This window comes from Haemaphysalis longicornis, unplaced genomic scaffold (assembly GCF_048455015.1).
Source record: "Haemaphysalis longicornis isolate Haplotype H1 unplaced genomic scaffold, Haemaphysalis longicornis Haplotype H1 scaffold_1, whole genome shotgun sequence".
NCBI classification, from domain to species: domain Eukaryota; kingdom Metazoa; phylum Arthropoda; class Arachnida; order Ixodida; family Ixodidae; genus Haemaphysalis; species Haemaphysalis longicornis.
Genome location: NW_027526203.1, coordinates 285,168,223 through 285,180,601, shown reverse-complemented (window position 1 = coordinate 285,180,601; position 12,379 = coordinate 285,168,223). Strand labels below are relative to the sequence as shown.

General features: G+C 48.7%; 1 protein-coding gene across 2 annotated transcripts in view; it reads left to right on the top strand.

The window, feature by feature from the left end:
• LOC144147063 (uncharacterized) overlaps window positions 1–11,804 on the top strand; it is a 40,497-nt gene extending 28,693 nt beyond the window's left edge. For both annotated transcript variants that reach the window (XM_077679110.1, XM_077679103.1), the window contains exons 2-4: window positions 6,142–6,333; window positions 8,766–8,891; window positions 11,504–11,804. In XM_077679110.1, the coding sequence (XP_077535236.1) occupies window positions 6,142–6,333; window positions 8,766–8,891; window positions 11,504–11,578 (393 nt within the window). In that variant the 3' untranslated portion in view covers window positions 11,579–11,804. The remainder of the gene's footprint in view (window positions 1–6,141; window positions 6,334–8,765; window positions 8,892–11,503) is intronic.
• Window positions 11,805–12,379: the final 575 nt, after the last annotated feature.

Below are 12,379 nucleotides of genomic sequence, written 5' to 3'. Positions count from 1 at the left end.
ACGTGATAGTTGGACGACGCACACACCAGAAAACGGAAATGCCAAGTTGTTGTAGCTGAGATTGGCATCTCATGGGGAAAGGTGTCGGGGAAAGGTGACCTTTCGCCGACGATGTCCTCGAGTACATGAGACGAACTACCTGAATAAACGAGCAAGTTAGCAAGCATTCATTCATAGCCCATCGCGCGACTGTCTTGACCAATCTATTGCGGGAATGTGCGATATTTGGTGGTACAGAGCAGTTTTGTTTCCTTGATGCTAGACGGCCCTCCAGAACTGGTATGTAGCAACTGCGTTTCGGGAGAACGTCCGGCATGACCTTGTGTTGTGAGTGGTTGTCGGCTTGGCGGGATTGATTAAAAAATGTGAATTTATTAAGCATGAAAATGGGTGGCTTTCTTGGCCCAGAAAGGCGCTAGCCCGCGCAGCAGCTGGGTGCGAGCTATGAGGCGTTCGTGGTGCTCGCATCGCGAGCTGGCCGCTCAGGGAGTTGTTGCGGTCACACGATGCTAAGGAGCTGCCCTCGGCTAGTTCTAAGACGGCCGGGAAAGGACGAATCTAGCATAAAGAAGGAAACGAACTTGCAGACAGTAAGCATCGGGGGCAGGAGTCCTACAGCGAGCATAGGACACTTGAGTCCGCGCAACGTAGAAGGATGTGCAGTCCGAATGAAGGCCCATCGCCACAGGATACCATATCCTTGTGAGGAGCAAAGCGGGCCCACACTTCGCACAGAAGTCCAAAAAAAGTCTAGGAATTTTTTCTTCTTGTCCTTCATCATACCGCCTTTTTTCCATGGTAACGTCACTGGCGTCGACAAGATACCAAGATTACCTAATCGTCAGCGGTCTCGCTTCTGCCTTTGCTATGCCTGGCTGCCCAGGACGGTGGTTGCGTTTCGCCCTAAGCGGATATACCGTTGTTGGGCCCGAGCGCGGCCTCGTTGTTGCTACGGCAACTTTAAATCGAAAGCGCTATGGCAACGCGATTAGTCACGTCTATTGTCGGGGCCGCTTGTCACGGGCGGGGCTGGCGTGCTGTTGACAACCTTGAATGCCGCTGCGTCCCCGTGCGCCGGCGCGGAAGAAGCGCTCCGGTTGCGCATCGCGCGTCCGTGGGCGGCCGGACGGAGATGCGATCGTCCGTGGCCGGCGCTACTCGAGCGCGCCCGTTCGCGATGGGTGAAATCATGCTCCCCCCGATATGAGCGCTGACTCCTGCCGTGTCGTTGATTCACTCACCCATGTCCGCGCGCTAAGCTCGTAGGATCGTCCTTTCCAAAGGCGGATTTCCTGTCTGCTCCGTGGAATCACTCCTGAGTGTCAGGTTCCGTTATCGTTATGCGTTGATGCGGCTGGTGGACACCCATATTGAGCTGCGCTTTCTTTATCCGGTGCCTTTCCAAGCGGATCGCCTCTTGTTCAACACACACATTCTTGAAGAATAATCTCTTTGCAGCTTTTTTTTTTTTTTTTTTGTAGGCTCAAGAGAGCAAATCTAAGTAGAATGCATATATTGCGTCGAGTCTACATGAGCTGAGCTGTCAGGCGTATATCGTTCCCGATTAGTTTAAACCAGCTAAAGTGCTCTACCTGCGCCGCTAGTCCTGTGTTCTTCTTTCCTATGTGTCCCGTACTTTTTTGTGCTGTGAAGATGAACATTTATAAGCCAGCCCGGTTTACTACAGTTCCAAAGAGATGTATACCGCTGCTTTCGCACTTCACCCTCGCGAGAAATAGACCCAAACGCGTGCGGCAATCGAGTCGAAGACCTCGTGCTCAAACACAACGCCTCAACCACCACAGCGGGTCTCAACATGGAAGTTTTTTAAAGCTAAGCTTTTTACCTCTACACACCAAGGGTTCTGTCGCGACCGTTGGTGTCAACAGAAAACTCCCGCGAACGAATAAAAGAGGCTACAAGCCCACGCGGAGACGGGGCAGACAGATGGTGCACTCACCGAGCACATCTGCGGGTTTACCCCCTGCGTTCTCGCTGACCTCTCGGCCGCTGTGCGCTCCGCCCACGGCACGTGTAGCGGCCGTGTGCGCGCCTAACGCATGGGCTAGAAGTTCAAAAATTAAAGGAAGCTCACACCAATGCATGGCATCGCACTTCTCCGTCTCTGCCGCCAATCTCGTCGCCTCCGTGAGCGGCGGCAGAGATGGAGGAGAAGCGTGATCGTCTAACACCGAGTTTGTGTTTCCTTAAATTTTAAATAAAAAGAGTTTCCACTCATGTGCTTCACCAATACAACTCCACCAACCGCCGTTCATGAATCATGCATTGATTTAACCTTAGCCAAGAATATCAATTTGAAGCAATAAAGGGCGTGGTTAAGTGGATTTCATTTGTCTCTGGTTTCACGTTTTGTAGAGCCACGTGTGTGAATTAAAGTGATGTCGCATGGGTCATGGGTACTCGTTGTAGGTGTCGTTTACAGCTTAGCTTTCCAACCACCTTCACAGGGTGTATTGGCTCGCATCTTTTGTAGCGTGAGCTACACTTACCGAGGTTGAGCAGTTTCGCATGGCTCCCGGAGAGCCGTGCTGCGAATGCGCGAGGAGCAGTGACGTCACATGGCGCACAGAACGTTGCTCGCTGCCCGGCGTCTCTCACACACCCCACGCGCCCAGCGTCTTCGCCGACCTCCGTTCCGCACGTGGCGGCCCGGTCGACTTGATCACGCGAGGGGTGGCCGGATGTGGAACTGATGGCTCGTGCGTCGCAGCAACACCGGCGTGCGCCTGTGGAACCAGCTGAGCTCTGGGGCGTTGCACCCGGCGGTTGCACCGCACATTTATTTCCGAACTTGCCGCCAAAAGTTCTCCATTACTGGCAGGCCCGGATAGTTTCGTCCGTAAGCTTTCACATCTCTCCCAAAGTGGACCGCGTTAGCCCACGCTAGAACTCGCCGCCAAGTCCAAAACTAACGCCCTCGCTATACGAACCCAAAGGAGATGATGTGCGCCGGGAATGCAGTAATAGCTCCTTTTTTCTTTAAAAAAAAAAAGTAATAATAGCTCAGTCGGATAAACGGCTTTTTCATAACGTGAGGAACGCAGGTTTGATTCCGACCATGGAAAGCGTTTTTTTTCTTCTTTTTTTCAGTTGGCTGCAGATGTGTTCAAAACCGCTGTTAACCCTTCGGGCCTCTGGGGTGGCCCAGTGGTTAGGTTACCGAAATCACGGCAGAATGTCCCGGGTTCGATTCCCGAGACCCCATAACCACGTTTTTTTTCTTGGGCCTTCGAGGCTTTTGGTGCGGCGGACGGACAAATCTCGTCCTACACAGCTCTGCTGTTGAAACAGACGGTTCACAGACGCCGCCGGCTCCATCACTTAGGTGTGTATTCGGTGCGTTTAATTCTGAAACAGCAACAACAAACAAAAAAATCAGTGGGACTCTACAGGCTGCGTAACTTTGACTTTTAACAAAAAGATCGTAGCTCTTGCAAAGACAAACGGTGCTTTGTTTGTCAAGAAATAAATGTTTAAATCTAGCATTTCTCTCCGATTTCCCCCTAACTTTCATGATGTAAGCGAGCGTGCCTCAAAGTGCGCTTATTTCCTTCATGAAACCAAGCAAATTTGGAGCCAGCGTCTGCGAGTGCCGGGCCAACGCCGCAAGCGCCAGCATGGCCTGCGCGGTGCTGGCACTTAAAAAAAGGTGTTGAAAACACCTAACATGGGAAACCGAAAAGCTGACAGCCAGCTTGGTCCCGGGGGCGGTGGCAATAAGCATATCTGACTTTTGTCGCAGACTGTGGTATATTGTGCACTGTCACTAGAAGAAACTACAGGTCTCGCGTTCACCCGCGTGAGTCACTTGACCGCGCACGTGCATCACCGCGTAAGATTTGTCCGAGATCGAAAATTTAACACGGCTTTCAATATGACCTGTTTGTCGTTGTGATTTGTGTATTTGCTAGTTCTATTCGCGGGAGATGGGAAGAGTGAACCCTGCATTGGGCTGCAGTCATTTATCGAGACTCCTTGTGACTCCACAAGAGGCGTTGAAAATTTTCCCGTGTCCTCCAGCGCTCAACTTGGATGCTTAGCCCTCCGCCGTCGTCTCTAAGAATTAATCTTTTGCTCCAGCTTCACCGATTTTTTTAAAGTCCTTCTAACGGGTATTTTCGCTCCTGTTCCCCCGTTGAATTTTAAACAGCCTCGTTAAGCACGCGGAAGCCCACAGTGATACAGTCTGAGGAAATCCCGTGGCTCACCGCAGTGTAACGGGCGACTAATCCATGCAACCAACAAAGCAAATTCGACGAGTGACATTTCTGTGCGCACGCACCTTTCGACTCAGAAATAACATCGACGCTGTGGAATTGACCAACGCGGAATGTCATGCTTGCACTACGTGATGTCACAATGGAATCCCTAAATTTCTCATTGAGAGAAGCAGCCAGCTTAGGCATTGGCGCCTGTAAAGCGGAATGGTTCTTAGGCCACGCGCCTTTGAAGCGTTCCATAGCGCGGGGCGTTCCGTAGCACGCGCTTCAACTAGGCAGTAGCGAGAGTTGGCCGTCCATGCCAGAACACCGCACATGGAGTGAGGGAGCAGAAGAACGCGGACAAGCGAGCGACCGGACAGGCAGCAAAATCCGCTTGCGCAACGCATAGGAGACATATCGAAGCCATTCGAAAGCGCAAAGCGGAAGTGGATCGCGAAGCAAATCGTCTCAAGTGGTAAGAGGACGAGGCCCTTGCAGAACACGAGGAGGATGCAAAGCTTCTCTGGGCGTTCAATTGGACGTTGAACTGCGTTGGCGTTCAGAACCCTTAGCAGGTACCGAGGTGTCCGCAGGCTTTTTTCGTGTGCTTTTAGTGTGGAATTTCTCGTTTTTGACTGGACATAATTTCGTGTAATCGCTTTTATTTAAAGAACTGTCCCTGTGCGTTTTTGAACTTCAAAATACTTTGAAAATATTCCAAGTTTTCGAATAGTGTTACTGGATTTGAAGCCGAATCAAACATCTCGTTATTCGCTTCGATATTCGAAAGTTGCGAATATTCGTACACCACTATATTTACCAGTAACCTACTTGCAGCGCGTTACTGCCAATACTCGACTACATGAGCAGGCAAGTGCCGTTGCCGATATTGGGGCTAAACGAAGGCTATAAAATTTGGGCGCCTTCGGCACACACGCAATAACGTGGAAATAGCAAATAACGGACATCTAGGCGCACACTCTAAAAATTGTGGTTGGTATCCTGATCTCAGAAAATAATTTCCGGAGGTAAGGACCAACCGACGCGGGAGATCGTTGAAGCCTACGAGATTTATTCCAACAAAGAAACGTGTGTCAGCTACCCTTCTGTACTTTTAACAGACAAAGAAATGGCTTATATATCTGGTGATCACACGTGAACTGCAGTGACGGCTCGAAATGTATATGTGTTTCTACCCTCTACCTTCATTCCCTCCTTTGGTGCAACGGAATTTTGCATAGAAGTATTTTTCGTGCTATAAATGGTGTGTCCGTCTACGTGACGTCCACGTCCCTTTTGCAGTGTTCCACGGATGAAAATATGTTTACATTGTAGGTACGATAGCAGCTACATGAAGATTTTGTGAAGTCGTTCAGAGCACACAGCTATTAAGTATTTGCAGTTTTTCGCGAACAGTTATAGAGGATTAAGAAGCAGTTGCTGACATGAATGTTCCAGTTAAAAATTTTGCCGGAAATAATGTCAAAACGGTTCTGTGCGCGCGACTAAAGAAACGGGTTCACATTAGGTAAAACTGCCAGAGCTTTGAGGACAAGGAGACTGATGTAGAGCATTGGTCTCTGCTAATCAGACATTACTTATTGCGGCAAACATGAACACGAGTGGCCCAAAACTTCAATCAAAATTACAACTGGTCATTTTAGTAATTCATTTGTTAGATACAGGCATAACCCTGGAAAGAAAAAAAAATTGAGGTTGGCGTTTTCAAAGCAGACCAATTTGCCATAAGTTCCGCAGCCACTGCACAGTTGGGAATACGCGTCGCCAATGTTTTCTGGCTGATACCGCAACCGGGGTGACAAAGCGTGATCCTTAGGTGCACTGCCAGTTCGAGCAGTAAGGTATTCTTGACTGGCAGCCCAGTATCAACGAGGAGTGTTTCCGCGTCGGTGCGCAGGTGTTCGGGACGATCTGCCTGGGCCTGATGCTGCACTACACGAAGCACAGCCAGGTGGACCTGTTCGCCATGCCGGGCCACGAGCTGTACTTCATCCTGACCGCCTTCGGGTGCCTGCTGTGCACCTTCATGCTGCTCGTCTCCTCCTGCTGGTCCTTCACCTCGTCCTCGCTCCTCTCGCGCACCTCCTTCGTGAGTGGCTCTCGCAGCGTCCTCCACTGGCGCACGCACAGTGCGGCCCAGTCGAATAGAGCCACGCTTTAAAGTGCGACTGAGCACCCCGTGTTTAATTTGTGTACGACTGAGCCACAGGAAAGCTCAATTTACTGCAACTGAATGCCAGCAGTTACTCGTAGCGCAGTTTTTCCCAGGTGAGCTCTTTGTAGAGGGAACCTTAATGTAACACTGTGGCAACTGAACCTTGTGCCTCCAGAAATTCCGCCGTTCTCTCCGGTGGCGCCCTAATCCGAGGTTCTCCTCTGTTGGCGAGGGCACGGTCAACATTTGTCTACACACCTGGCAACAATGAGTGGTTTAAAAAAAAGTTGTCAAGCCCCTTTGCAAACAAAAAATACGTGTTGTATAAAGGCGACTCTGGCTCTAGCACTGACGGGCAACTCCTGTTTGAACAAAAAAGGTATAGAAATTCACGAGGCCAGAAATAAAACCATCTTGCTAGGGTGACGCTAGAACTTAACAGAGCAATTATAAAAAAGAGATGGTCTTTCTCGGGCTACGTTGTTCGTTCGTAAATAATTTAACGCAAAAAATTTTTTTTCTGGGTTTCCCTCGATTCAGCCAGAAATGTTACGGATGAGTTCACGAGTGGGTTTGTGACCAACTGGGATTTTATCGGTTCGTCGGTATGTGATTGGTGAGGGAAAATGAATGTACAGGGGAGAAGTAGCGAGAGAAATAAGCTAAGTGCATGCTGAATGTTTATCCTAAGCGTATATAGGGGCTCTCCAATACTGAGCGTCGCCTTGAGCTAAAGCTTGAAGTCGTCATTCTCTGCGCAGCAGCCAGGGATTGCGGATTACCGCGTCGTCAATAAATCTACTACATGCGCGATGGCAACATTTCGTGGAGCAGCGGCGACGGAGAAATAGGGAAGGGATAGAGGAGGGTGGGCGCGTACCCTTTCGGAGACCGTAAAAAATATCCGCAGAACAAGACTGAATGGGCCCGTAAGTAAAAAAGGGGAGCTCAAATGTTTGGACTTCTTCAAACAAAATTTAATTAGTATGGCTTAATTATAACTAAACATGAATCAAGAATCATTATTTTTCACCTATCAACTCCTATAGAGCGGGAGAAAAGTCAACGGGCTCTTATCGGAGTGAGAACCGTGAGGACATGTATACATTTTGTCGCGAAACTCCCGTAGTGAACCCAAAAAGGTGAGCGTGCAGGCGGGAACAGTACACTGAACGCCGTTTAGTAGTTCTGCTACGCCACGCATAAACCTTCGGTCTTTAATATTGGCTCATGAAGTCCAAGCTCGCCGTTTTGCGGACTTCTGTAACTGGAAGACGCCTTCGCGTAGCAGACGACGCCAACGTGCGTTTCAGTTCACCTCCGCTTCAAACAGCAGTTCGCATCGGCATGGCCATCGAAAAACCTGGGAAGTTGGCGCCCCCACGGTGAACGGGCTGCTCCAAAGAATTTCGGGGCTACAGAGCAGGCATAGTCAGTTATACAGGAGGCTATGGCTGGACACTCGTCCTGTATCGGAGTGAATGGCTTCGGGCACTAGAGCTGCAGCCGTTGGACAAAAGCAGCAGTTTGGCCTAAAAATGTGGCACTGTTTTTGTATACCGCAGGCTGTAGATACAGGGTAGCTTGTGCCTAAGTGCACTATAAGCGGCATTTTTTTTCTTTTTCGGAAAGCTTAAGCTTTTGTATTTCCTTCTGCCACGCTGTAATCGTGTGGGCTGGGATGTGGCGAGAGTCTCATCACAACTCACATAAAGTTTGTTTCATTTCCTTGATGTGCAGCTTTACCATCATTTCTCTCATTGTCAGCCCTCATCTTTTCCCTTAATTTACCCTGCTTTCTTTTTTCTTTTGCTCCCAACCTGTCCAAGTGTAGCCTAGCAGGCCAGGCACTATGTTCTTACACGCTGACCTCTGCACCTTCCAATAAACCTTTCTCTCTGTCCTTCCTCTTTTTGTAACAATTACATGTCACGCCCTGCTTTTCTTGTTTCAAGCTCAGCAATTAAAATACCTACATTCTCGCGAATCACGTTCTTGTAAAGCGAAAAAGAGGTGCATCTAGTGCTTCAGTTTTCAGGATGTCACCGTGATCACTGAAATTATTTTTCCACTCCTCCAAGGGGCGGCACGAGGTGCATGTGAGACCCAAAACTGTGGTTTCAAAGTCCGCTCACAATGATTGAGCTTGCAGACACAGCAGCTACTTTGTAGTGGGAGCTTCAAGGCAAGAAGTCAGCTGGTGACCTCACTATATTAAAGCACGTCCTAATCGGGCACTCGGGCAATTTTAACTTGGCGTATTTCTGTCAACGTGCCTCACCCGTGGTACTGACTGCCTCCATGAAAGCTTCTAACTCTCCAAACACTACAAAATTACACAAGTTCCCTTCTCTCTTGGGCTGCAGGAGATCCTGTTCCACCTGGTGGCGTGCGCGCTGTACCTGGCGGCGGGCATCACGCTTCTCACCAAGACGCTCGACTACGACCGCCGCTTCCGTGGGGAGCACTACGACGCCCGCATAGCAGCCGCCGTAAGTGTTCTACCTCCGCCAGGGCTCATAAGAAACGGGGACAGGCATTGCTGCATCTGTCATAGAAAGAGGGTGCACTGGGAGCTGTGGTGTCAGGGGGCCGGCCCCCGCCACGTGACATATATGTATGCCTCGGGTTGCTGGTTGGGCGTGTTCAATTCCTGTACAACTACCTGTGCGAGGGAGACAAGAACCAGGGGATGCTGCGATTGCACTGGGTTGAAAGCTTAGACACTGTAAAAAAAGTTACAAAAAGGACACGGTATCATAAAGGAATGTGCAGCTGATAGTGCGCTCACGGCATTGTTTCTGGCTTGAAATCTTAACGCTGAGCTCCGTTTGTGACTGCCACACACATTCTTCCATGTAGCCCCTGTCATGTGGCCCCAGTTGACGCCATTGCCAGCCAGCAGTGCTGTCACCTCAGAAGCGGCAACTACCTTCTGAGAATTAGTTTAAGTACTTGCTAGTAAGAAGTTGTCGAGTTATATCCCGTGTCAATAAGGAGTCATATCAATGACGTTTTATCATGGACTAATGCAAACACATTGGCTGAGCCGGAAATGATCTGGCGCCTAGCAATCCGCTGCTCTCGAAATTTGCGCTGGGACCAATGCAACCAACCTGATGGCTTTCCCCAATCTGTATAACTGTCCTCCTGTAAAGATTCGCCTTCCCGAAATACTGTCGTTAGATGGATCCCAGGTGAGGGCGATATCAAACATGTCCTTGTCACGGGGACATTGCGAAATTCCTCTAGGTGTGGGACCTGCGTTTTGAGTGTTTATGATGCTCAAACCATTTTAAATATCTTCTAAGGGTCTCATTTCGGAGATTTTTGTTTTTTTTTACTGCTGAAACTTTTCAGCTTTTCCGGGACAGCTGTCTGGGTATCCATTGTGGATGGGCAGCGGGATAAACGTCCAATTCCTCACATTTGTGACATGACAGATATATGAAACGCCACCACAACAAAGAACACTGCCCCTTCCCTACCCAAATTCTCGTGCAGTGGTCCAGAATTCTGTATTGATATCGCTTCCAATGGTGTTGCGGCATTAAATCTTTTTCTGACAGATTTATTGCCGCAACGGCCAGTAATATGGTTTCAACGCGGTGGACCATCGCAGGCAGTGTATCCAAAATCATTTTCAACCAACTGCTATAACCCATTTTGTAATATTCCGGGCTGTTCATTTTTTTGCACTGTTTGCTCCCATGAATGGACCTGATTTTGTGTTTAGAGGACCTCTTATCTTCCGCACTCCATCCAACTGGTGAGCTCGATTGCTTCAGCAACATTGTGCCTCCTCCTCGCACCCACGCGCAGAGAGAATCGATGTAACGATCGCAAAGACTAAACTTTGAGACCGTTTGCATGGCAAAATTTGTGGGCCAAAACTGTTAAAGTTACCTCCCTGCCTGCCACTTTAAAAAAAATTGTGGGACACTCGCACTCAGTAAGCGGTCAGTGACCAGCAAAGCTGTTGATTCTGAAGTGCATCATTTGTGCTTTCCCTACACGTTGAGAATTATCATTTCGGTATCCTGCTTTTGATAAGGGACCCCGGCGGGTCATCCCGGCCCTCAGTAACTTGAAGAGGGAGACGCCTGAATTAACCTGGCAACGGCGTACACGGAATATTTTTGCCGAGATATAGTGCTTCGAAGAAATGTGACCAATCCCTTCACTTTTCCCTTGCAGGCCGCATGAAAAATTAAAACAGTCATGGTGGACTTATGAGCTAATAAATTGTTGTCCTTGTTTATTCTGAACAGAATGCCAATGGAAAGGCTGGCTCGCAGTGAGCCGGTTGTGCCAACTGAAACAGCTTAAGAAAAAAAGAGGCTACAGAAACATACACGCACCCCGCGAAAGGGTGTTAACAATTTTTTGTCAGAACTAAAATTGCGGTAATTCAAGCACGGAAACAGCTTTTAGGCCAGCTCTGGCAACCTATTTGAACTTTCTTGCTACTTTGGGGGACACCCAACGCAAATTTAGAGAACCGGTACAGCCCCCGGCACACCGGCGCACCGACATGCGGGCACCTCGTTAACTACCCCAATAGGTCACATCGGTTGCAATGCCACTTGGCACTAGCTCAGTGTTTAAATCTTTCATTTTCATCTATTTCATGGCTTACACGTGCGGTTTCTTTGTTCACGCACAGTTCGCAGTGTGTTGAATTCTGTCACTTGATAGGTGTCATCAAAGTCAGTGAGGGTATGATGTGATATTGAAAAAGAAATCTTCTAAAATGACAGAAAAAAGAAAGAAAAACTTCCAATCTTGCTTACAGGTTCGAAACTTTAACCTAATATTTTACTCAGACAATATCAGTTACTCCATTCAGTGTCCCTTTAAATACAGTATCGGCACTATCAGGCCCATTATGAGATGCATACCGTGTCGGCGCAATAAATGGGCTGTACAGAAGAGTGGACAATTTTTAATCGTCCCGCAAAAATAAGGGGTGTTTCTTTGTTGGTAGCTGTAGCGTATTTTAGCTCACCTTCCTTCCCCACCCGCCTCACGGAGTGTCCAGTGATCCATGTGCGGCCAGCTGCTGTGCACATGGTGTTGCAGGCTGGTGTGATTTTCTCCGCAGGTGTTCGGCATCATGAACGGGGCGCTGTACCTGATTGGCGCCATCCTGTCCTTCCGGATCTTCCGGCAGGGCTGACCGCGCTCCTCAGACCGGGGCCTGGCCCGAATGCAACTTGCTTGTGTTGGCTTTGATGTTAAACGCACTAGCTGCTCTCTGTTCACTCATACTCATCTCAGCATCATTGTTGCTCTGTTCCCGACCAGGGTGGAATCCTCTCGGTGTACGTCTTACGTATCGTTCGTGCTTACATAACATTTTAAGCGCACGTGTTTGTGTTGCACTGTGTATACTTTAGCGCTCCCATCAGGCGGGACGTTTTTTGTACTGAATTGAGGGGTCCTGTCGAGCGCCCTGTTCATAGGCGTTCAGTGGCGCGCAGGCAATCTGCTTTTTTGGTGTTCACTGCCAGTTCTCAGTTGGAAATTTTTTGTACAAAGTGAAATTCAAGGAAAGGCGGAAAGGCGGTACGTGAAAAAAAGGCTTGATTTGAATGCGACCACGCTTAGTTTCACCGTCGCCGGAAGACGAGCAGAAGAAGGTATTTCGATTTTCGTGGAGAATCATTGTGCCAAATTTGCCTTTGCCAGTGGGATCTGCTGAATTAGGTAGGAGTCATCACAGGTGCAGACACAGTGTCAGTTTCACCATTCATAGGAATTAAAAAAAAAAAAAAACATGGCGTAAAAGAGGCGCGGTGGCAGTAAGCTAAAATGAGCGCCGCTATATATTCACCGCTTATGCTTCATTGCAATTTGCAGTCAACATATGCATAGTCCTGTCAATGAGCATTCGAATATTGTCGAAAAAGTTGTCACTATTTCACGCAAATAAAATTGGTACTGTCTTCGAAGTCTCAATAATCGTGTTATGTATATT